At 41.1% G+C, this 22,123-nt stretch overlaps 2 protein-coding genes across 4 annotated transcripts in view; both read right to left on the reverse strand.

Moving 5' to 3' along the window:
• Window positions 1-1,983, reverse strand: LOC311519528 (zinc finger and SCAN domain-containing protein 29-like). Of its 2 annotated transcripts, none has more exons than XM_084626125.1 (2): window positions 1,454-1,983; window positions 1-504 (listed from the first exon to the last, which is right to left on the reverse strand). In XM_084626125.1, exons 1-2 carry the CDS (start codon window positions 1,965-1,967, stop codon window positions 296-298), a joined length of 723 nt encoding a protein of 240 aa, XP_084482251.1. In that variant the 5' UTR covers window positions 1,968-1,983; the 3' UTR covers window positions 1-295. The 2 variants fall into 2 exon arrangements, with proteins under 2 accessions (XP_084482251.1, XP_084482250.1); XM_084626124.1 differs by having other exon boundaries at window positions 1-507.
• A 4,350-nt stretch (window positions 1,984-6,333) lies between these two features.
• MRE11 (MRE11 homolog, double strand break repair nuclease) overlaps window positions 6,334-22,123 on the reverse strand; it is a 50,011-nt gene continuing 34,221 nt past the window's right edge. For both annotated transcript variants that reach the window (XM_084611989.1, XM_084611988.1), the window contains exons 16-19: window positions 18,867-18,925; window positions 13,117-13,184; window positions 12,207-12,285; window positions 6,334-8,040 (exon numbers count right to left, since the gene is read on the reverse strand). In XM_084611989.1, coding sequence (XP_084468115.1) covers window positions 7,987-8,040; window positions 12,207-12,285; window positions 13,117-13,184; window positions 18,867-18,925 — 260 coding nt within the window. In that variant the 3' untranslated portion in view covers window positions 6,334-7,986. The remainder of the gene's footprint in view (window positions 8,041-12,206; window positions 12,286-13,116; window positions 13,185-18,866; window positions 18,926-22,123) is intronic.

Below are 22,123 nucleotides of genomic sequence, written 5' to 3' on the forward strand. Positions count from 1 at the left end.
GTAGCCCGGGTGGGGTGTGGGAGGAGGGTAGGAGGGAAGAAAAAGGCCACTTTAAAACTTGTTGAATGCCAGCCTTCTGTTGCTTGGGCTGTCCACTGGGGTGGAGTGGTTGGGTGCCCAGAGCCTCCCACCCCGTGTTCTTGGGCGTCTGAGTGGGGAGGCTATGGAACTTGGGGAGGAGGGAGGGTGGTTAAGCAGGGGCTGCAGCAGCAGTCTGTGATCCTGCTGCTGTTTATGAACCTCCATCAGACGCCAGAGCATGTCCGTTTGATCCTGCAGTATTCCCAGCATTTCCTCATGCCTCCTCTGATCTTCCTGCTGCCTCCTCTCCCTCACATTCATCAGCCACCGTCCTGTACTCTGGTATTGTGTCCCTCCACACAGCTCTGTCAGTGCCAGATGACTGCATGAGCTCAGAGAACATGTCATCGCGTGTGCATTTTTTTCGCCGCCTTATCTGAGATAGCCTCTGGGATGGAGGAGAAAGGCTTGAAACATTTGCAGCTGCTGGAGGAAAAAAAGGGAGTGAAGTATTTAAAAAGATACATTTTACAGAACAATGGCTATACTCTTTCACGGTGAAAAACACTATTCACATTACATAGCACATGAGATTTTGGTACAAGGTCGCATTTTGCATCTTATATTGAGTGCCTGCGGCTTTGGTATTAGAGATCACACACGCAGGGCCAGGCAACAGAATTCAGCTTGCAGGCAGCCATGGTAAGCCATAGTCTTTCAGCTTCTACAACCTTCATAACAGCAGCCTCCTCCTTTCCCATAACAAACAAAGCCCGCTGAGCTGGCCATTTACTGCTGCAGTTTTCCTGTTAACCTGCAGCAGCGGAAACCAAACTAACCCCCTCCACCCATCCAATTCTCTGGGATGATCGCTTTTCCCCTCCCCCCACCACGTGGCTGGTATCAGGGAAGATCCCTGCTAGCCAAACGCAAATAGCTCAGCGCCAATGGCCCCCCCTCCCACCGCGTGGCTAACTGTGGAGAGGATTTCTTTTCAGCCACAGGCAAACAGCGCAGTAGGAACGGGCACCTCTGAATGTCCCCTTAATCAAATTCCCCTATTTCAACCAGGTTACCATGAATGATATCACTCTCCTGAGGATAACACAGAGAGATAAAGAACGGATGTTGCTTGAATGCCAGCAAACACCGGGAGCATACCGCTTCCAGGCTTGGTCATGCAACGATACCAGATTACTTGCTACTAGCATGGCATGGTAAAAGTGTCCTACCATGGAGGACGGAATAAGGCTGCTGAAGGAGTACTTCATTGAGATGTCCCTGGAAGATTTCCGCTCCATCCCCAGACACGTTAACAGATTTTTCCAGCAGCAGTACTGGCCACGAATGCATCCCAAGGCCTCAGGGCTACTTAATCATTAAAAAACGCTTGCTTTTATAACATGTATTATATTTTAAAAGGTACACTCACCAGAGGTCTCTTCTCCAGCTTCATTGGGTTGGGAGGGTATTTCAGTCAGGGTGATAAAAAGATCCTGGCTGTCAGGGAGAACGGTGTGTTGTGTGCTCTCCCCAAGCTTGTCGTTCTCCTCATCTTCCCCATCTGCAAAATCCTCAGCTATGGTGGAGAGTATTCCATACTCGGAGTCCACGGACAGGGGTGGGGTAATGGTGGCGGTCCCCCCTAGAATTGCATGCAGCTTAGAGTAGAAGCGGCATGTCTGGGGCTCTGTCCCGGAGTGTCTGTTTGATTCTTTGGTTTTCTGGTACGCTTGTCTGAGCTCTTCAAGTTTCACTTGGCACTGTGATGCATCCTGGATGTAGCCTCTGTCTCTCATGGCCTCGGAGATTTTTTGAAATGTTTTGGCATTTCGTCTTTTGGAACGTAGTTCTGATAGCACGGATTCCTCTCCCCATACAGCGATCAGATCCAGTACCTCCCGTTCAGTCCATGCTGGAGCTCTTTTTCGATTCTGGGACTGCATGGTCACCTGTGCTGATGAGCTCACCTGCCCAAACAGGAAATGAGATTCAAAAGTTCCCGGGGCTTTTCCTGTACCCCTGGCCAGTGCATCTGAGTTCAGAGTGCTGTCCAGAGCCGTCACAATGGTATACTGTGGGATAGCTCCCATAGGCCAATACCTTTGAATTGCATCCACACTAATCCTAATTTGAAATGGCGATGTCGATTTCAGCTCTAATCCCCTCGTTGGGGAGGAGTACAGAAATCGGTTTTAAGAGCCCTTTATGTCGAAAAAATGGCTTCGTTGTGTGGACGGATGCAGGGTTAATTCGGATTTAATGCTGCTAAATCCGACATACACTTGTAGTGTAGACCAGGCCAAAGGCTAGGGACACCATCCCTTTCCATCCTAATAGCCATTGATGGACCTATCCTCCATGAACTTACCTAGTTCTTTTTTGAATCCTGTTATAGTCTTGGCCTTCATAACATCCTCTGGTTGAGTGTGCACTGTGTGAAAAAATACTTCCTTTTGTTTGTTTTAAATCTGCTGCCTATTAATTTCATTTGGTGACCCCTAGTTCTTGCATTATGGGAGGAGTAAGTAACACTTCCTTATTTACTTTCTTCACACCAGTCATGATTTTCTAGACCTCTATCATATTCCCTCTTAGTTGACTCTTTTCCAAGCTGAAAAGTCCCAGTCCTATTCATCTCTCCTCATATGGCAGCCATTCCATACCCCTAATCATTTTTGTTGCCTTTTTCTGAACCTTTTCCAATTCCAATATATCTTTTTTGATATGGGTCAGCCACATCTGCACAGAGTATTCAAGATGTGGGCATACCATGGATTTATACAGATAATATGATATTATCTGTCTTATTATCTATCCCTTTCTTAACGATTCCCAACATTCTGTTCGCTTTTTTGACTGCCACTGCACACTGAGTGGATGTTTTCAGACAACTATCCACAATGATTCCAAGATCTCTTTCTTCACTGGTAACAGCTAATTTAGACCCCATCATTTTATATGTATAGCTGGAATTATGTTTTCCAGTATGCATTACTTTGGGAAACTGAAGGATGGGAGTGAAGGACCAGACCTAGAAATCAGAGGAGACAATGAACATCATGGAAGGACTTCCCAGTTCCTTGGAATGTGGTAACTTGGGCCCCTATCAATTCCATCTTGTCTGCTGTTATCTGGCACAAATGCATGTTCAGATATAAGTGACAATAATTCTGTCTGAAATTGTATAATAAAGGCAAAAATTGATTAAGCCTAAATTGGGTGGAGTTGTGACTCAGTTTTCTATTTTAACCCCGAACAAGCCAGATGCCCCTTGATCTGGCAGAGTCAGGAAAACATCAAGAGTCTTAAGGTCTAATATAAGGTGGCTCAGGAGATCAATAGGCAGAATATTGGCAAGTGCTCTTCCATGTGGCTCAATGCGCTACTGGACAATATGATGGCTTCCTTTACTGTGATAGTCAGGGAAGATAGTGGCATCCGTCCTGTGGCCTAAGCAGACCGTTGGGTAAGGAGTCATACTTGGACATCCATGACAATTTGCTGTGATTGCAGGATGTTTGGGGAATTCTGAGATCGTAAGGTGACAGTTATGGTGGCTCAGGAAAGAGAAGAGCTGCCTTCTACAATTAGTACACACCTTTATTTTAATATATACTAAAAGGACTAATGTTGCAGGCTCAGGGATGTGTTCTAACAAATGCCGTAAGTGTTGTTAAATAGGCAATTTTAGGGGGAAGTAGCTCAGTTTCCTTCCTGCCTTCCCATTCATCTGCACATCTGCCATCCCCGCATGCTTCCCATCTCCACATTCCCCTGCACATGCATGCTGGCTTCTCATACCCCACCACGTTTCACAGCTCACAATCCCTGTTTCATCTCACCTGCACACCCCCTCCAGTTTAATTAAAAAGGAGAAGAGCTTTACAGTTTCTACCCATTCGGAAGTATGACCCACAGTATCCCTGGATACAGCTACCGTCTTAATGAAGCCAGTTGTAAAAGACATGAACTTCACTGAAGTGTTTGTTTTCCTTGATTGTATCTGGAAAGATCCTGGCAGAGCATGATGCCCAACTTTTAAAGATCTTGAACTATTTAATCAGTCAGATTAAACTATTTATTGAGCCAGGAGGGCTTCGGCTGCCTTGATCGTGGGGTGCTGTTCCAGGAAGAACTGCTATGCAGAGATGGGGTCCCCCTATCAAGGAAGGGAAAGAGCATTTTGGATATAGACTGGTTAACCTAGTAAGGAGGGATTTACTGGGACAGGTGACAAAAGCCCACAGGTAAGTCAAAAACATGGAGACCTGGGAGAAGGGTCAGAATTTGGGGGGAGTATGGGCCATTATTGTAGGGATAAGGGAGAGACAAGAGAGAACATAGAGGGGAAATCAAATCTGTATCTTAGATGTCTGTATACGAATGCGAAAAGTATGGGGAATAAGCAGGAAGAACTTGAAATGCTAGTTAATAAATGCAACTATGACACAGCATTCCAGAGAGTTAGTGGGATAATACGCATGACTGGAATATTGATATAGAAGGGTACAACTTGCTCAGGAAGGACAGGCGGGGGAAAAGGGAGGACATGTTGCCTTATATATTAAAAATGTATAGACTTAGACTGAGGTTGAGTTGTAAATAGGAGACAGACTTGTTGAAAGTCTCTGGGCAATGATAAAAGGGGTAAAAAACAGACCATCTAACCAGGAAGAAGAGGTGGATGAGGGAAATACAACAGAGGAGCTACTATAAGGTGGGTGCATAACTGGTTGGAAAACCATTCCCAGAGAGCAGTTGTCAGGAGTTCACAGTCAAGCTGGAAAGGCATATCAAGTGGGGTCCCGCAAGGATCAGTTCTGGGTTTCGGTTCTGTTCAATATCTTCATCAATAATTTAGTTAATGACATAGAGTGTACACTTATAAAGTCTGTGGACAATACCAGACTAAGAGGGGTTCAAAGTGCTTCGGAGAATAGGATTAAAATTCAAAATGATCTGGACAAACTGGAGAAATGGTCTGAAATAAATAGGATGAAATTCAATAAGGACAAATACATAGTACTCCACTTAGGAAGGAAGAATCAGCTGCACACATACAAAATGGAAAATGACTGCCGAAAGGAATCTGGGGGTCATAGTGGATCACAAGCTAAATAAGAGTCTGAGCCCTCAAGGGTTAACACTTTGTTGTTAACATAGCCTCACATTCTGCAAGGCAGCAGGAATGGAGGAAGAAGACACAATCAACACATGGCAGGGGCTGCAAACAAGGGATGTGGGGGTCATAATGGATCACAAACTAAATATGAGTCAACGGTGTAACGCTGTTGCAAAAAATGCAAACATCTTTCTGGGATATATTAGCAGGAATGTTGTAAGCAAGACACGAGAAGTAATTCTTCCGCTCTACTCCACGCTGATTAGGCCTCAACTGGAGTATTATGTCCAGTTCTGGGCACCACATTTCAGGAAAGATGTGGAAAAATTGGAGAAAGTCCAGTGAAGAGCTACAAAAATGATTAAAGGTCTAGAAAACATGACGTATGAGGGAAGATTGAAAAAATTGGGTTTGTTTAGTCTGGAGAAGAGAAGACTGAGAGGGAACATGATAACAGTTTTCAAGTACATAAAAGGTTGTTACAAGGAGGCGGGAGAACAACTGTTCTTCTTAACCTCTGAGGATAGGACAAGAAGCTATTGTTTAGGTTGGACATTAGGAAAAACTTCCTGTCAGAGTGGTTAAACACTGAAATAAATTGCCTAGGGAGGTTGTAGAATCTCCATCATTGGGGATTTCTAAGAGCAGGTTGGACAAACACCTGTCAGGGATGGTCTAGATAATACTTAGTCCCACCTCGAGTGTAGGGGACTGGACTAGATGACCTCTCAAGGTCCTATCCAATTCTATGATTCTATTATTACAAGGCCAGAGCACACTGTATCATCCTCAACATTAATAGTTCTAGAAGTGATGTTTAAATATAAAGCTAGTTCTGTTTATATAAGGAGGTTTTTACACCTCTCTATGGTGTAACAAATGTAATACTTTTGAGTTTTATAGTGATATTTGAGAACTGTGGCAACTAATCTAGAAATAGTGCACACAACTATACTATAAATCTGAGCACTGAATAGGAGACCATGTAAAAGGGATAATAGGAAAAGACATGGGAAGCATTTGATTTCACACGGAAAATGGACAAAATATCTAAAAAGAAAATGCAGAATTGGCTTCTTGACAACCTGTGTGACTGGAACATTTAAAAAGTTCCCCTCAAACACATAGTATGATGAAGATTTTTTTTTTAAAATAATTAGGAGCCTGTTAATCTATTTTCAGTACAAAATTTTATTTAGCTAGCAACATATAAAAAAAGTTATGATTTTACATTTAAATCCTTCAGATTCAATGCAAAATACACAGGTCGATACAACTTACATCCATTGTTCACGTAACATTATATGGGGTTTCTATCATAGGAACAACATAAGGTAACTTTTCTTACTAGTGAGATCGATGGTAATCTGACATATTTTTGGCTTCTGGCACAAAACATAAATAGTCCCCCCTTTAGAGAGAAGCTTAGAGCAGCTAGTCTATGCATAGCAATAATAGCCATTGGCGAAGAGGCAGGAGAAGAGTCAGGCCATTGCAAATATTGCCAGAACAAGCATGTTCTGATACCATAAGGGAACAGATTGCTTTAAAAATTACCACCAATTATTTAATACCTTGAGGGACAAGTCCCGGATCTGACAACTTCCACAGAGTTCTCAGGGCCTCTATGGCTCATTTGGGTTCACAACGGCAGAAGTGAATGCAGACCCAGGGGTGGCCATGATAGGCCAGAACCATGGCCATACAGCTGCCAAACTCCATCTCGCTCCAGGAATAGTTCAAGCTTCTGCACTTTCCCACCCAACTGTTGTATGTAGTGTAGTGCTTCTTCAACATCCCAGAGGCAGTCAGTCAGGGAGACCAAATGGGCCACACAGCCCACTGAGAGGTCTTGCAGTTAAGCCCCGAACTGTCCTAGCTCTCAGGATGAAACTACTGAAGGGTATAGCTGTGGTTCTCAGTTAGCACCACGCAGCAAGTGTGGGGAAATCTTGACTTTTTAAAATAGCAACTGCTGTAATTCCTATTTTGATCATGTTTTTCTGTGCTCACTTTGAAAACAAATCATTCAAGCATTACTGAATGAATTATTGAATTAGTGCTGTTTCAGTGGGAATACTGAAAATAAAAAAAAATACATGAAATGTGTCATTTGCACAAATATACAGAGGCAGTGTCTCATCCATTACTAGCCCAATTCCATATTTTTTATGCAGGTAAGACTCATGCCAACTTCTGAGAGTTTTACTTGCACAGCTGCAAGGTTCTGTCCTACAAGTCTCACTTGAGTGTTAGAAATATACAAGCCATTTTCTAGAATTGCAGAGCAGAATGTCGCTTCTGTATTTCTGACACTTTATAAGACAGTAACAGGAGACCCTTTCCAGGCATTAATAGTTTTAATATTGAAAGTTGCATCTTTGGGTCCTTGAATTTTTCTGCTAACCATACCAAACTGCAGATAAATGTAATGTTCATTAGGCCTGAAAAATACATTAACTGTATCCATCCATGCATATTGCTTTAATTTATTCCTCTATAAAATGTAAAACACAGAGAGAAATTTTATAGAAGGAAGAATTCTTTTATATACAGCCCAGAGATGAACACAACCTTTTAGAAGTTTTACAGAAGGAAGAATTTTTCCTATGGAATATTTCTCAAAGTTTTTACTAGTAGGCACTGGTAACCCAACATATACGTCAAGTTATGTTGCATACACAGTGCCGCTGAGAGTTAATCTTTCACAAAAGAATTGAAACATTAAGGCAAAAAATAGTTTAGAGTAAAACACTATCTAAAACCTTGCATATTGTTTTCTGATTCCATCACAAGACCTGGGCATTTCTGCAGTGTGATTTTATATAATGAATCCAGAATCATCTCTGCTTTCTTCTTGAAGCAGCAGTACTCTTGAAGGGGTCAAATTCATCCTGCAATGTAAAAGTTCATTTAAAAAGCTATCAAGGCATTTTGAATTAAAAAGGCAGAATTAACATAAGAGTTGGCTAAATCAGAAGGCCCGCCATCTTACTCCATATTTTCCACTGCCTGTTTCTGTTAGTTTCTTTGTTCTTGTTCTATTATTTTCAATATGAAGGAGGATATTATTTATTGATATAAACTGTAAATACAACATCATAAAGAGAGCTGTAATCAGGCGTGCGTGCACACACACACAGCATCCATAAACTAAATCCTGATTTCTGTGAAAGAGAAATCAGTATATCTGCAGAGCTCAGGGAAGAATTTGTCCCCCCTTATCATATAGCACTGCACAACTGTTTGTGTACCAGGAGCTGGAGGGAGGACAGGGTCTGAAGAAAAGAGACGGAAAGGTTGGTTAAGATTTTCTCTGGATGTCAGATACTGGCCATTGCCAATTAGGATACCAGACTCAATGAACCAACAGTCCAATATGGTTTGTTAAATCCTATGTATCTCTGTAAGTTAGATGTCCATAAAGGTAGTTTAATATAAATAAAACCTGATGGGACATTGAGAATCAAGTGTGAAGCACTCTAACATCTGTTGAGGAAAAGTTCTATATATGATCTAGGTATTATTATTATTGGATTTCAGGACTGATCTTAGCAGGTAAGGACTGGTCCTGTAAAAACACTGCCTCCTTAGTAATATGAAGTTCAGCTTTCAATTTTTAAACACACATGGTAAAAATTAATTTTTACCCTTTCTTATACATTTTTCATAATTTGTAACAGCAGTGGAGATAGGGAGCTCTGTCCCATTCATTTCCAAAAAGTTTTTAAATGCAAAAGTAAAGTTTCTATTGCTTGGGTATGTTGGAAACATCTAATTCATGCTGTAGTTATGCTGGTTTTGATTCAGGGAAAAAACATGCTTAAATGTTGTCCTGAATAGGGACAATTTCTGCCACCTTATTTTGAAATGCACACAAAGATGTACAATAATTTTAACAAAAGATAAAAATATTTTAGATCCACAGAATACTAAGAATTAGAAAAGCAAGTAGTACGGTATCTGGAATTCGGTTTTACTATATTTGCATTTTGTTAGCTAAACACCATTACACCGTATTAGCTTATTTACATTTCTTTTGTACTAAGCATCTTACAGTCAGAAAGCTCTGGAAAATAGAACAGAATCAGGTGTTCATATACTACAGTGATGCATAGCAGCATAAACCCATTAGACATACCGAAACAAAAGAGTTAACCCATCTTGTAGTACCACAACATAGGAAGGAACAGCCATGTACTTACAACATTGGACGCAGACAGGGGAGTCGTGGTAGTTCAAACATTATTATGAGGGGCTGAGAACCCAAAAATACCCCCATTTTTTCTTGTGCATAAGGACAAGAAGAGTGAAAGTGACAACTTGGTTTTCCTGTCCTTACTGAGTGAACTGCAACTATTAGTTTTATTGATTTTAATATACAATGCAGTACAGTGCTATTAGAAACAAGTGTAAAGGAATCCTTATAAATATTCGTTAGAACAACAGAACAGTCGTACTGGGTCAGACCAATAGTTCATCCAGACCAGTATCCTGCCTCCTGAAAGTGACCAGTGCTACATGCTTTGGAGGGAATGAAAAGAAAAGCTCAATTTTAAGTGACTTATCCCTTTGTTCAGCCTCGGCTTCTGACAGTTGGAGGTTTAGGTAAACCTGGAGTATGGGGTAGTGTCCCCGACCATCTTGGCTAATAGCCACTGATGGACCTATATTCCATGAACTTATCCCATTTTTTCTTTAATACAGTTATACTTTTGGCCTTCACAACATCCCATGGCAAAAAGAACAGGTAGACAGGTTGTGTGAAGAAGTACTTCCTTTTGTTTCTTTTAAATCTGCGTCCTATGAATTTCATCGGATGACCCATGGTTCTTGAGTTATGTGAAGGGGTAAATACTTCTTTATTCCCTTTCTTAACACCAGTCATGATTTTATAAACCTCTTTCATATCCCCATTTAGTCATCTCTCTTCCAAGCTGAACGGTCCCAGTCTTTTCAATCTCTTCTCAAATGAGTGCTGTTCCACACCTTTAATCATTTTTGTTGCCCTTTTCTGTACTTTTTCCAGTTCTAACATCTTTTTTTTTTTAGATGGGGTGACCAGAATTGCACATAGTATTCAAAGGGCAGCTGTACCTGGATTTATATAGTGGCATTATGATATTTTCTGTCATATTACTATCCCTTTCCTAATGGTTCCTAATGTTCTGTAAGCTTTTTTGATTGCTGCTGCACAGATGTTTTCAGACAACTATCCACAAGGTCTCCAAGATTTATTTCTTGAGTGGTAACAGCTCATTTAGATACTATCATTTTGTATATATAGTTGGGATTATTTTTTCCAATGTGCAGTACACTCTGCACTTAACACACTATTTTGTTGCCAAGCCACTCAGTTTAGTGAGATCCCTTTGTAACTCTTCGCTGTCAGTTTTGGACTTCACTATCTTGAGTAATTTTGCGTTGTTTGTAAATTTTGTGACCTCACTGCTCTCCACCTTTTCCAGATCATTTATGAATATGTTGAAGAGTCCAGGTCCCAGTTCAGATCCTTGCAGGGCGTGGGAGGGCACTATTAACCTCTCTCCATTGTGAAGACTGACTATTTATTCCTACTCTTTGTTTCCTATCTTTTAACCAGTTACTGATCTAGGAGAGGAGCCTCCATCTTATCCCATGATTGCTTACTTTATTTAAGGGCCTTTGGTGAAGCACCTTGTCAGAGGCTTTCTGAAAGTCCAAATACACTATATGCATTGGAACACTCTTGTCCACATTCTTGTTGACAACCTCAAAGAATTCTAACAGATTGGTGAGACATGATTTCTCTTTACAAAAGCCATCTTGATTCTTTGCCACCATGTCATGTTTATTTATGAATCTAATAATTTTGTTCTTTACCATAGTCTCAACCAGTTTGCCTGGTTCTGAAGTAAGGCTGCAAAGGCAATCTTGGCAATTATAAACCAGTAAGCCTTTTTTTTTTTTTTAAAGTCACCATTATATTAGCTACTCTCCAGCCTTCTGACACAGAGGCTGTTTTAAGTGATAGATTACATACCCTAGTTAGTAGCTGTGCAATTTCATATTTCATAGAATCATAAGCGTAGGACTGGAAGGGACCTCAATAGGACATCTAGTCCAGTCGTCTGCACTCAAGGCACAACTCAGTAATAACTAGACAATTCCTGACAGGTGTTTGTCTAACCTGTTCTTAAAAACCTCCAGTAATGGAGATTCCACAACCTCTCTAGGCATTTTGTTCCAGTGCTTAACTACCTTGACAGTTAGGAAGGTTTTCCTAATGTCCAACCTAAACCTCTCTTACTGCAGGTTAAGCCCATTTCTTCTTGCCCTATTCTCAGAGGTTATGGAGAACAATTTTTCACCCTCTTCCATACAATAACATTTTATGTATTGGAAAAGTTATCAAGTTCCCTCTCAGTCTTTTCTCCAGACTAAACAAACTCAATTTTTTCAATCTTCCCTTATAGGTCATGTTTTGTAGACCTTTAATCGTTTTTGTTGCTCTCCTCTGGACTTTCTCCAATTTGTCCACATCCTTCCTGAAATGTGGCACCCAGAACTGGACACAATACCAAAGTGGAGGCCTTATCAGTGTGGAGTAGAGTGGAAGAAGTACTTCATGTGCTTTGCTTATCACACTCCTACTGCTACATCCCAGAATGATGTTTGCTTTTTTTGCAATGGTGTTAGATTGTTAACTCATATTTAGACTGTGATCCACTATACCCCCCAGATCCATTTCTGCAGGATATGACCTTTATGAATTTTTAAAGGCTGCCTTTTTGCTTCCAACCATGTTTTTTACTCTGCTGTTTAGTCATGGTGATTTTTTTATTTTTATTTGGGGCATACATTTAGTTTGAGCCTTTATTATGTATCTTTAACTAGTTTCCATGCAGTTTGCAAGCATTTTATCCTTGTAACTTTTCCTTTAAATTTCTGTTTAACTAGTTCCCTCATTTGTGCCCCTCCCTTTTTGAAACGATGATAATATACCTTTAATCAGTTTAATATTTTGCAAAGTGATAATATGAAGTTGTGAGAATTAGGACAAGAGAAGACCATACTGTACCTCATCTGATTCAAAGTCAACCCCTCTAGTTATTTGGCTTTGCGAGCTCCTTTTGCTGGATGTAGACGTGCTTGACAACCTTAAGGGTTACAACAGGAAATATTTAATGATCATCACAGAGCATGGCACCAGAACCAGACATTCTAAGTTTTCTGTTTGGCCAGACCACACCTAAATAAAAATATTGTTTGTAGATCCTATTATCCTGTTAATCCAGGTCATGGTGTTCTCAGGTTGCTGTTAAGTGTATGTATCAGTTTTGAAAACATATAACAAATAAGGTTTTAGTGAAGGAATTCAGAAGTGATGTTAAGTGGCAATCAATTGTCTGTTGGTTGTTAGCAATAGAGGTTATATTTCCAGAAGAGATACACTCCCAGGTGGATCCCTAAAGAAAGTGACCAGATTTTAAAAAGTATTTAGCAACTCTCAATGAAGACAACCGGAACTGCTGTGTACCAAGGCCTTTTTAAAAAGTCTGGCCAGATGCCTAAATGTGAGCATATAGTGGGGGAACTGAATACTTCTGAAAATCTGGCTAGTAATTAATATACTTTAAAAAATGGTAAAATATATACATGGTCTGTTCCCATCATGGCAACATGCACTTTCAAGTCCTTCAACTACATTTTCTAATACTAGTTGCTGAATGTCTCAAAAGAAAAAAAAAGGGGGCTGAACCTCTCTCAATCACTATGAAATTCTCTTACATCATAGAAGCTAATTTTTCTATTTAAAACAGTTGAGAAAATTTTTAATTAAATATTAAATTATGACTTTTAAAAAGTGAGTTTCAGCTAATGTAAATCTTTATTGACAATCAGAGGCATATAGTGCTTTGGCCCAACTCATGCATACCACTCCAGATCCTCAAACAGCTCTTTGGCCATTTTGAAATAACTGTACCAACCTTTGAGTAACTTTGGAAGCAGCAGTAAAAGAAACTTCTTCCACATCAGAGTCATCATCTATAATGTCCTGGAAAAAACAATAATACTTTACAGAAGGTAGTACATTACATACTCTTTTGGGATGAAACATGTAGTGACAGTTACAGTGCACTAGTTATTTCGCTCTTTGTTTAGTGTTTTCTGGAGTGTCTACACGTCAAACAATTTAATCTGGATAAAACAAAAAAACTTCATAGGGACTACTCATATCCTTAACCTTAACCATGTGCTTAAGTGCTTTACTGGCTTGGATTGTACAGTTTGCAAAGTGACTGGCAGACTGGGACTGAGACTCTCTCTAGGCTTATAACTGTTAAGTTAAAAAAAAAGGAGTACTTGTGGCATCTTAGAGACTAACAAATTTATTTGAGCATAAGCTTCTGTGAGCTACAGCTCACTTCATCGGATGCATTCAGTGGAAAATACAGTGGGGAGATTTATATACACAGAGAACATGAAACAATGGGCGTTACCATACACGCTGTAAGGAGAGTGATCACTTAAGATGAGCTAATACCAGCAGGAGAGCCGGGGGGGGGGGGGGAGGGGAGAGAGAAAACCTTTTGTAGTGATAATCAAGGTGGGCCATTTCCAGCAGTTGACAAGAACATCTGAGGAACAGTGGGGGGTGGGGAGGGGGAATAAACATGGGGAAATAGTTTTACTTTGTGTAATGACCCATCCACTCCCAGTCTCTATTCAAGCCTAAGTTAATTGTATCCAGTTTGCAAATTAATTCCAATTCAGCAGTCTCTTGTTGGAGTCTGTTTTTGAAGTCTTTTTGTTGTAATATTGCGACTTTTAGGTCTGTAATCGAGTGACCAGAGAGACTGAAGTGTTCTCCGACTGGTTTATGAATGTTATAATTCTTGATATCTGATTTGTGTCCATTTATTCTTTTACGTAGAGACTGTCCAGTTTGACCAACGTACATGGCAGACTCCAATGAGAGATGGCTGAATTGGAATTAATTTGCAAACTGGATACAATTAACTTAGGCTTGAATAGAGACTGGGAGTGGATGGGTCTTTACACAAAGTAAAACTATTTCCCCATGTTTATTCCCCCCCCACCATCCCCCACTGTTCCTCAGATGTTCTTGTCAACTGCTGGAAATGGCCCACCTTGATTATCACTACAAAAGGTTTTCTCCCCCCTCCCGGCTCTCCTGCTGGTATTAGCTCATCTTAAGTGATCACTCTCCTTACAGTGTGTATGATAAACCCATTGTTTCATGTTCCCTGTGTTTATAAATCTCCCCACTGTATTTTCCACTGAATGCATCCGATGAAGTGAGCTGTAGCTCATGAAAGCTTATGCTCAAATAAATTTGTTAGTCTCTAAGGTGCCACAAGTACTCCTTTTCTTTTTGCGAATACAGACTAACACGGCTGCTACTCTGAAACCTGTTATTAAGTTGTCCAAATTATTGACTTGCAAATTGATCCATTTTCTTTTCAAGTTCTCAAATCAGTTCAGTCACAATATTTGTCCTGCTGGCCTTCCATGGATCTCACACATTGGCTATACACGGTGTAGTAAAGAAATAAATTTTGGCCTTAATTAGTATATTTTGCCTTTATTTTGAAAAGGGGAGTTAATCAGGGCTGATCTACACTACACAAGTCGACGTAGCTTTGTATGGGTCTATGCTTAAGTTTGGCTCCTACCGATGCAAGTGCTCCATTACGCCAACTTAATACCACCTCCCCAAGTGGCAGAGTGTCACGGTCAATGTACTTAGATCAATTTAGACACTGGGTTATTTATGTCAACCAAATGTCCTGCAGCAGCTGTCCCACAATGCCCCACATTGACCACTCTGGTCACCATTGTGAACTCTGATGCCCAGGGGTTATGGAGGCCAGAAGCTTGCTTCCCCTTTGAAGCCTCATGCATTTTTGAAATTCCTTTTCCTGACTGCCTGGCTTGGTGAACACACCTAGCAGCTCTCCATTGTTGAGTGCAGCTGCCCAGCTGACCATACCAGCTACACTCCAGCCTAAAGTGGACAGGAGACATTAAATCTCCTGGGCCTGTGGGGAGAAGAGGCTGTGCAGGCACAGTTATGAACCAGCTGCAGAAACATTGACATCTACGAGCAGATTGCTTGGGGGATGCAGAAGGGAACCGACAGGGACCAACAGCAGTACCGCATGAAAGTCAAGGAGCCCCGGCAAGCGTACCAGAAGGCCAGGGAGACCAACAAAAGACCAGCTGCTTTTACAAAAAGCTACACGTCACACTTGGCAGACACCCAAGCATCCCCCCTCCTCCCAGCACTGTGGATACATCTGAGAAGCCAGAGTCATAAGAGGAGGAGGAAGAGTATGGGGGAGAGGCAACTGGGGGAATCCAGCTGTGCAGCCAACCAAGACCTGTTTTTGACTCAACCACAGTCCAGCGAGTCAAGCACGGGCAAGCCTGATGAAGGGGAAGCAACGTCGGGTAAGTGTGCAGTTTAATTTTAAATTAAACTATTTTAAATTAATATTTAATTTAAATTTAAATTAAACTATTTTAAATTACAGGGATGCATCCCAAAAATAGCAGGACACATCTTTTGACTTATCCTTAATTTTCTTGTGCGAGAAGAGGTCATGGTACGACCAACAGAGGGGGTGCTGCTATCCCTTTAGAGTTTGGGGGGAAGGCAAAGCAGTTTGTTTATGTACACAGGGATGTCCTGTGAATCCTCCAGAGAAACGTCAATGAAACTTTCCTGGAGGCACTCTCCTGTCCTCTTGCAAAAGATTTCTAGGGATCACTGCCTTAATTCTTCCTCCACGGTAGGACACTTTCCCACACCACTCAGCAATAATTTCTGCAGGCACCATTGCAGTACACAGGCTAGCAGCATACGGGGCAGGTGACTTCAGGATGCCTGCAGCAGCTGTGCTCTCTCTGCCTGTGCTACCCTCAGGAGTGAGATATCAGCTAAAACCACTACCGCCTATGGAAAACAGTGCCAGGATTCAGTGACATTGCCCTATACTACTAGAATCATGAAACTCAGCACTTCCCCAACCCTTGGCAAGCCATGCTCACCATGGCAGGTGCTATGAACAAGCAATCCCAAGTGGAAGTGAGAATGTAGTGCTTAAAATTTTAGAGGTGCAAGTGGAGTGAGTTCAGAATCTTATGTTTCACCTTCCGTAGTGAATACACTGACGATAACTGTGTGTGTTATCTGCAGCTGCTACCACTGCGGCTTTCAGGTTTTCCCCCTCTATACCCACAGAACACCTGAGCCAGATAAGGGAGTGGGGTGGGGGAGAAAGAGGACTCAGGATGACATGTTCAATGAGATCCTGCAAGCCAGTGCTGCACTGGACTGAGAGCAGAGAGTCTGAAGGGTGAACATTGTGGACAGCCCGGAGAAGGATAGAAAAGAGAAAAGAGGGGCGCAGGAAAAGGAGAGGGAGAGGCACCAGGACATAACGGGGCTTCTCAGGCAGCAAGCAGAGATGCTGCAGACTCTGGTGGACTTGCAGGTTCAACAAGCCTGTGCTCACCTCCCTCTGCAGCCCATTGAGAACTCAAAAATCAGGACCTGCCTACCCCTTCCCCTTCAACATGGCATCAGGGGTTGCTCCACTACCCCTAACCCTCCACCCTGGGGGAGAGTAAAGACAGTCACAGCGTCAAATACACTAATCATGGCTCTCACAGGTCATTGTAGGTGCAGCTGAAATGGACATGAACATTCTTTTCCCCTCATAAGTTCTGTTCTCGTAATTTATTAAATTTGATTAAGTTTTTAATGTGTTTGTTTTTAAAATTGCCTGGTGGGAGGGGAGGGGGTCACTGATTTTGTTACAGAATAAAATTCTATTATTTGGAACATAATTCATCTTTATTAGTTCACAACATATGCTGACTGGTGCTCATCAGTTTTGAAAGTGACCAATTACTGCTCAATGTCACACAACTCATAAGATCATTCCCAAACAAAATTAACAGGTGTACTGACAATGTTATACCCCTACACGTACAGCAGTCACCATACAATTCCTTTCAGACCACGAAAGAGAAGGGCCAGGTAGCACACACTACAAACAGCACACACTACTCTGGCTCACCCGTTAAAATGATCTTTCAAAGCCACTTTGAGCCGTATAGCTCTGTGTTGAGCTCTTTTAATAGCCCTTGTATCTGGCTGTTCAAATTCAGCAGATAGCCACTCCACATCCGCTCCAGTGGAAACCGATTCACATTATTATTCAGGAAACAGTGGGCAGCTGTGACCATTGGGATATTTTTCTCTCTGAGGTCCAATCTTGTGAGTAAATAATGCCAGCATCCCTTCAAACGACCAACAGCACATGCACGCGTAACTGTCATTCTGCACCTGCTGAGATGGTAGTTGAAGCGTTCCTTGGTGCTGCTGAGGTGGCCAGCGTGCGGCTTCATGAGCCAGGGAAGCAAGGGGTAAACTGGGTTGCTCAGGATCACTATTGGCATTTCAACATCGCCAATGATAATCTTTCAGTTGGGAAACAAAGTCCCTGTTTCCGGTCTGGTGTTCTTAAAGATACAAGCATCATGCACCTTTCTCTGACTAGCCCACACTGATGTTGGTGAAGCATCCCCAGCACCCCCAGTTGGTGAAGCTTGCATAACCATAGAAAAGTAGCTCTTTCTGTTGATGTACTCTGTGGCAAGTTGGTCTCGTGCCAAAATAGGGACCTGTGTGCCATCTCTCGCCCCCGCATAGTTCGGGAACCCCATTGCTGAAAATCCATCCACTATGTATTGCACATTGCCAAGAATCACAGTCCTGCATAGCAGGGGGTGATTAATGGCCCTGCACACTTCCATGAATATGGCCCCAGCAGTGGGTTTCCTGACTCCAAATTGAATCCTGACTTACTGGTAGCGAATTGCAAGTTTCCAGTGTGATCACAACTCGCTTCTCCACTATCAGTGCAGCTCTTATTTTGGTGTTCCTTTGCTGGAGGCCTGAGGAGAGCTCAGCACACAGATCCAGGAATATGGCCTTGCACATCTGAAAGTTCTGCAGCCACTGCTTATCATCCCAAGCCTGCATTACGATGCAATCCCACCAGTCAGTGCTTGTTTCTTCTGCCTGGAAGCAGCACTCCACCATTTGTAGCTGCTCCGTGAAAGCCACCAGCAACATGGAACTGGCTCTCACTATGTCCCACAGCAATCTGTCCTCCAAGAAATAGTCTCATTCCTTGCAGCTCTGCAGATACGGTATGATCGTGCATCCTACTTGCAGTGCTCATGACAACAGCACAGATCTTGCAGGCTCCATGCTTCTGTCGGAGATGGCAGACAACAAGAAAGGCTGCATGGGTTTGTGGGATACAGATGACATTAGCGGATGGAGACAGTTACAAACTAGGAAGTTGACCCCATGCTCCCAGTTGCCCTTGCATGACTTGTTTCAGCTCCATCATGCATTGCCAAAACTTCCTAGAAGACAGTGCACTGCTAAGTTGCACAGTGGGATACCTACCCATGGTGCATTGCATTCTGCATCGATACAAGAACTCCTGGTTGGTATGTGCACTGCTGACACAAGGAGCCAAGTAAGCATGCACACAAGTGATGAACTAACTGCAGTGGCTGTATACCAATGTAACCTGAGATGACGTAAGTTTGTAACGTAGACACAGCCTCAGAGTGCTATACACAACACAGTAGTAGTATAACTGTACACATATGCAAAATACCTTCTCACCTCTGAGTAATTCTTAGCAGATGAATTCCGAGAGGGCTGTTGTCGGGCAGATTTAAAGGCTAAAATAAAACAGATAAGAACATATCATATGGAAGGCACTTGAATTAACCACAATTCATTATCTGATCACATCTTATCACACAAGGATCTCACCTTCACATTTTGACTGGTATGTATTTTACTACAATGTATGACTAAAAAGGCATGGTACACAGACTTACTATAGTTTACTTTTTATGATTTCTCCCACAACATTCCAGATAAAATAGTGGTGTGATTTTCCCAAGGTAGTGAGTGGAGGCAAAACCCGTAGGAATTAATTCCCTAACGTTATCAGAAGCTTCCTATTCTATCTGGGGAAAGTATAATCCTACTGGTTAGATAAAACATTCACAAATACAAACTAAATTAACATTTAGTTCATATCGTCTAATATTAACATTACAATTTGAGAAGTCCAATTTTTCTAGTTAACATATTTTTGCCTTATTTTAAGTCACGTTTTCAGTAATCAAGAGTTTTATTCTAATTCTTGTAGCACACGTCAACAAAACTGAAATAATCATTTGTTTCCCTTTGCCCCACCCAATGTGGTATCTGAAAGAACAGGGTGCTCATGTGAAAAGAGCCAGATAAATAGATGCCGCAGTGTCTTATCATAGAATCATAGAATATCAGGGTTGGAAGGGACCTCAGAAGGTCATCTAGTCCAACCCCCTGCTCGAAGCAGGACCAATTCCCAGTTAAATCATCCCAGCCAGGGCTTTGTCAAGCCTGACCTTAAAAACCTCTAAGGAAGGAGATTCTACCACCTCCCTAGGTAACGCATTCCAGTGTTTCACCACCCTCTTAGTGAAAAAGTTTTTCCTAATATCCAATCTAAACCTCCCCCACTGCAACTTGAGACCATTACTCCTCGTTCTGTCATCTGCTACCATTGAGAACAGTCTAGAGCCATCCTCTTTGGAACCCCCTTCCTATACAGTACTTCCTATACAGTACTTAGGATAGGCAAGACCTGCAGTATCTCGGATACTGTGATGTGTTAATTGCGAGAAAAATGTTGATTTCTTAATCATACTTATTGTATGAGGTTTCTTTTCAGTAAAGAAGAGAAACATTCTTTATTTATCAAACAAATGCAAAAACTACCTCATAAAACAAATGACTTCTTCTTAGTCACTTTCATTGAATTGTGATGAATTTGCCTTGCTACCTTTTACATGGGATATCATAAACCTGGCCTTGTTTAAACTGCAAGTAGAAAACTTGCTGCATTCTTTTACAGATATCTGTGAGCAGTGCCTCACTGGTACAGTACTCAGGTTTTGAAGGGGTTCAACACTGCTACATTAATAATGCTTTGTTCTGAAAACTTATTCGCCAAAGTGCATGCTTGGATTCCCAACTCATAGGCAGATTCGTTTTCAAATTAAGAAACTACTGTCTTTAAGTGCATCCACTACAGTTTTAAATTCTCAAAAGTTGCCCCAAATCAGCCTTTTAAACTGGATTTGAATACACTGGCTCTATCAAGAAAAGTCATTTGTGTTTTTGAACAATGCTTTGGCTCTGTGGCAAAAGCAAGTTTCTTAATTTCTGTGCAATGTTGATAAGCTAAATCTCCAGTAAGGCCTGCTATTCCAGTGGCTCCTGGAAAACAATTTGCCACAGCGAGATACACCAGAATTAAAGTGGCCTGTACTTAAGCAATGCATGCCAGCAGAACATTTTATTGTCAGCTGGCTCTCCTACTATATTTCTAATTTAACAATTTAATTTGACCGCCTCAGAGCCAGACCTCTGAAGGTGTTCCAATTATCTAAAGTAAAAATCAGACAGACATGAAAACATCTTGTTACGAAAAGTTAGAGTTTTCTATCACTGTCATACAGTTAATTCAAGAGCGACTACATTTTCAGCACTTCAAGTCTGGAAAGAATTAAAATTTTCCATTTTTTACACGACCAACTTCAAAAATCAGTCATGTTTTTACCCAAGAGCATGTATAACTTTCACAAGAAACTTAGATGTTTATTAAAAGATTTTTAGCATGTACTGCCTAGCCAATGGAAAGTTGTCTAATATGTCTGCAAAATAGGAGTTTTTAAAAAAAATACTTCCTAAAAATATTAGTTTTAGACTAAAGTACTCAAACATGCACAAGTTGTGACAGCAATTCAGAAGAAATCTAGACCTTGATCCTACAGTGTGATGCACTTGTGCAAGCCCATAATAACTGAGAGCCCCACTGACTTCATTAGGACTCCGGGAAGATATTAGCACCCAGCCCCATGGATCAGCTTGCAGGATTGGGGGCAGCGCTATTATTAAATTCTAAAGGACTCCATAAAAAAACCCCACTTGTGCTGTGGTCCTGTTTAAAATATAAAATGGAAATCAGTAGTAATTTCAAATAAAATGAATAGGTTCACTTTGTGCTAAACTGATCCTATAAAATCCAGTTAATTTCTGAGTGATGCTCAAACAATGAAACTAGCCTTTACTTGGGAAGTGATGCAGATGAGACAAAGGATATTTTAATGAATTATCAGCCACTTCTTTTCACAGCTAATCTTCAGATATCATCGAGTTAAACATCCTTGAATTAAAAGAGACTTTGAAAGTGGTAATTTTGGAGACTACAGTGGTTCATTTGCATTCATGTGCACGAAGGTGGTAATAAATAATAAATAATAATAATGTCAGAATGTCTGGTATTAATTTTTCTGTTCCACATGATATACTCCAACTGAATACTTATAATAAAGTGAGCACAAGAGAGGAGGTACAAGGGAAAACTGAAAATAAAGTTTTTATTAATATAAGTAAAAAAAATACAGTATAAATCCAATATACTTCCAAGATGCAGAGGTTGTGCATCAAGTTTTATAAGGACAGGTGCTAATGTATTTTAAAAGATGACTTTAAAAACTAACATCTGCATAAAGAAGCCAGCGAGTCTGCAATTTTAAATTGGTTTTTTTATAGGATCCCAAACTTTTTAATGACGAGATTTTGAAGATTACTAACCCAGTGTAATAATTTCAGAGATCCCGAGACAGAAAATTTTTAAAACTGCAACTGAAAAATGCGTTTTATAGCACTTTGTTTCTAAGGGGTGCCAATGATGATCTGAATGACCCTGGGTAAATCTAAGTTTACCATTTTCTTTATCAAGTTACTCCAGATTTATATTGATGTAACAGAGAGCAGGATCCAGCCCAGGGTCTCTAAACATAGCATTTTATCTGTCA

The sequence above is a fragment of the Lepidochelys olivacea genome (assembly GCF_965140295.1).
Source record: "Lepidochelys olivacea isolate rLepOli2 genome assembly, chromosome: 1".
NCBI classification, from domain to species: Eukaryota; Metazoa; Chordata; order Testudines; family Cheloniidae; genus Lepidochelys; species Lepidochelys olivacea.

Bases quoted from the DNA above. Each gene is read 5' to 3' on its own strand.
- LOC311519528 (XM_084626124.1), bottom strand. From the start codon at position 1,967: ATGCAGTCCCAGAATCGAAAAAGAGCTCCAGCATGGACTGAACGGGAG. The intron at 508-1,453 runs GTGAGTGTACCT...TTTTTCCTCCAG, and splicing joins AGCTGGAGAAGAGACCTCTG to CAGCTGCAAATGTTTCAAGC.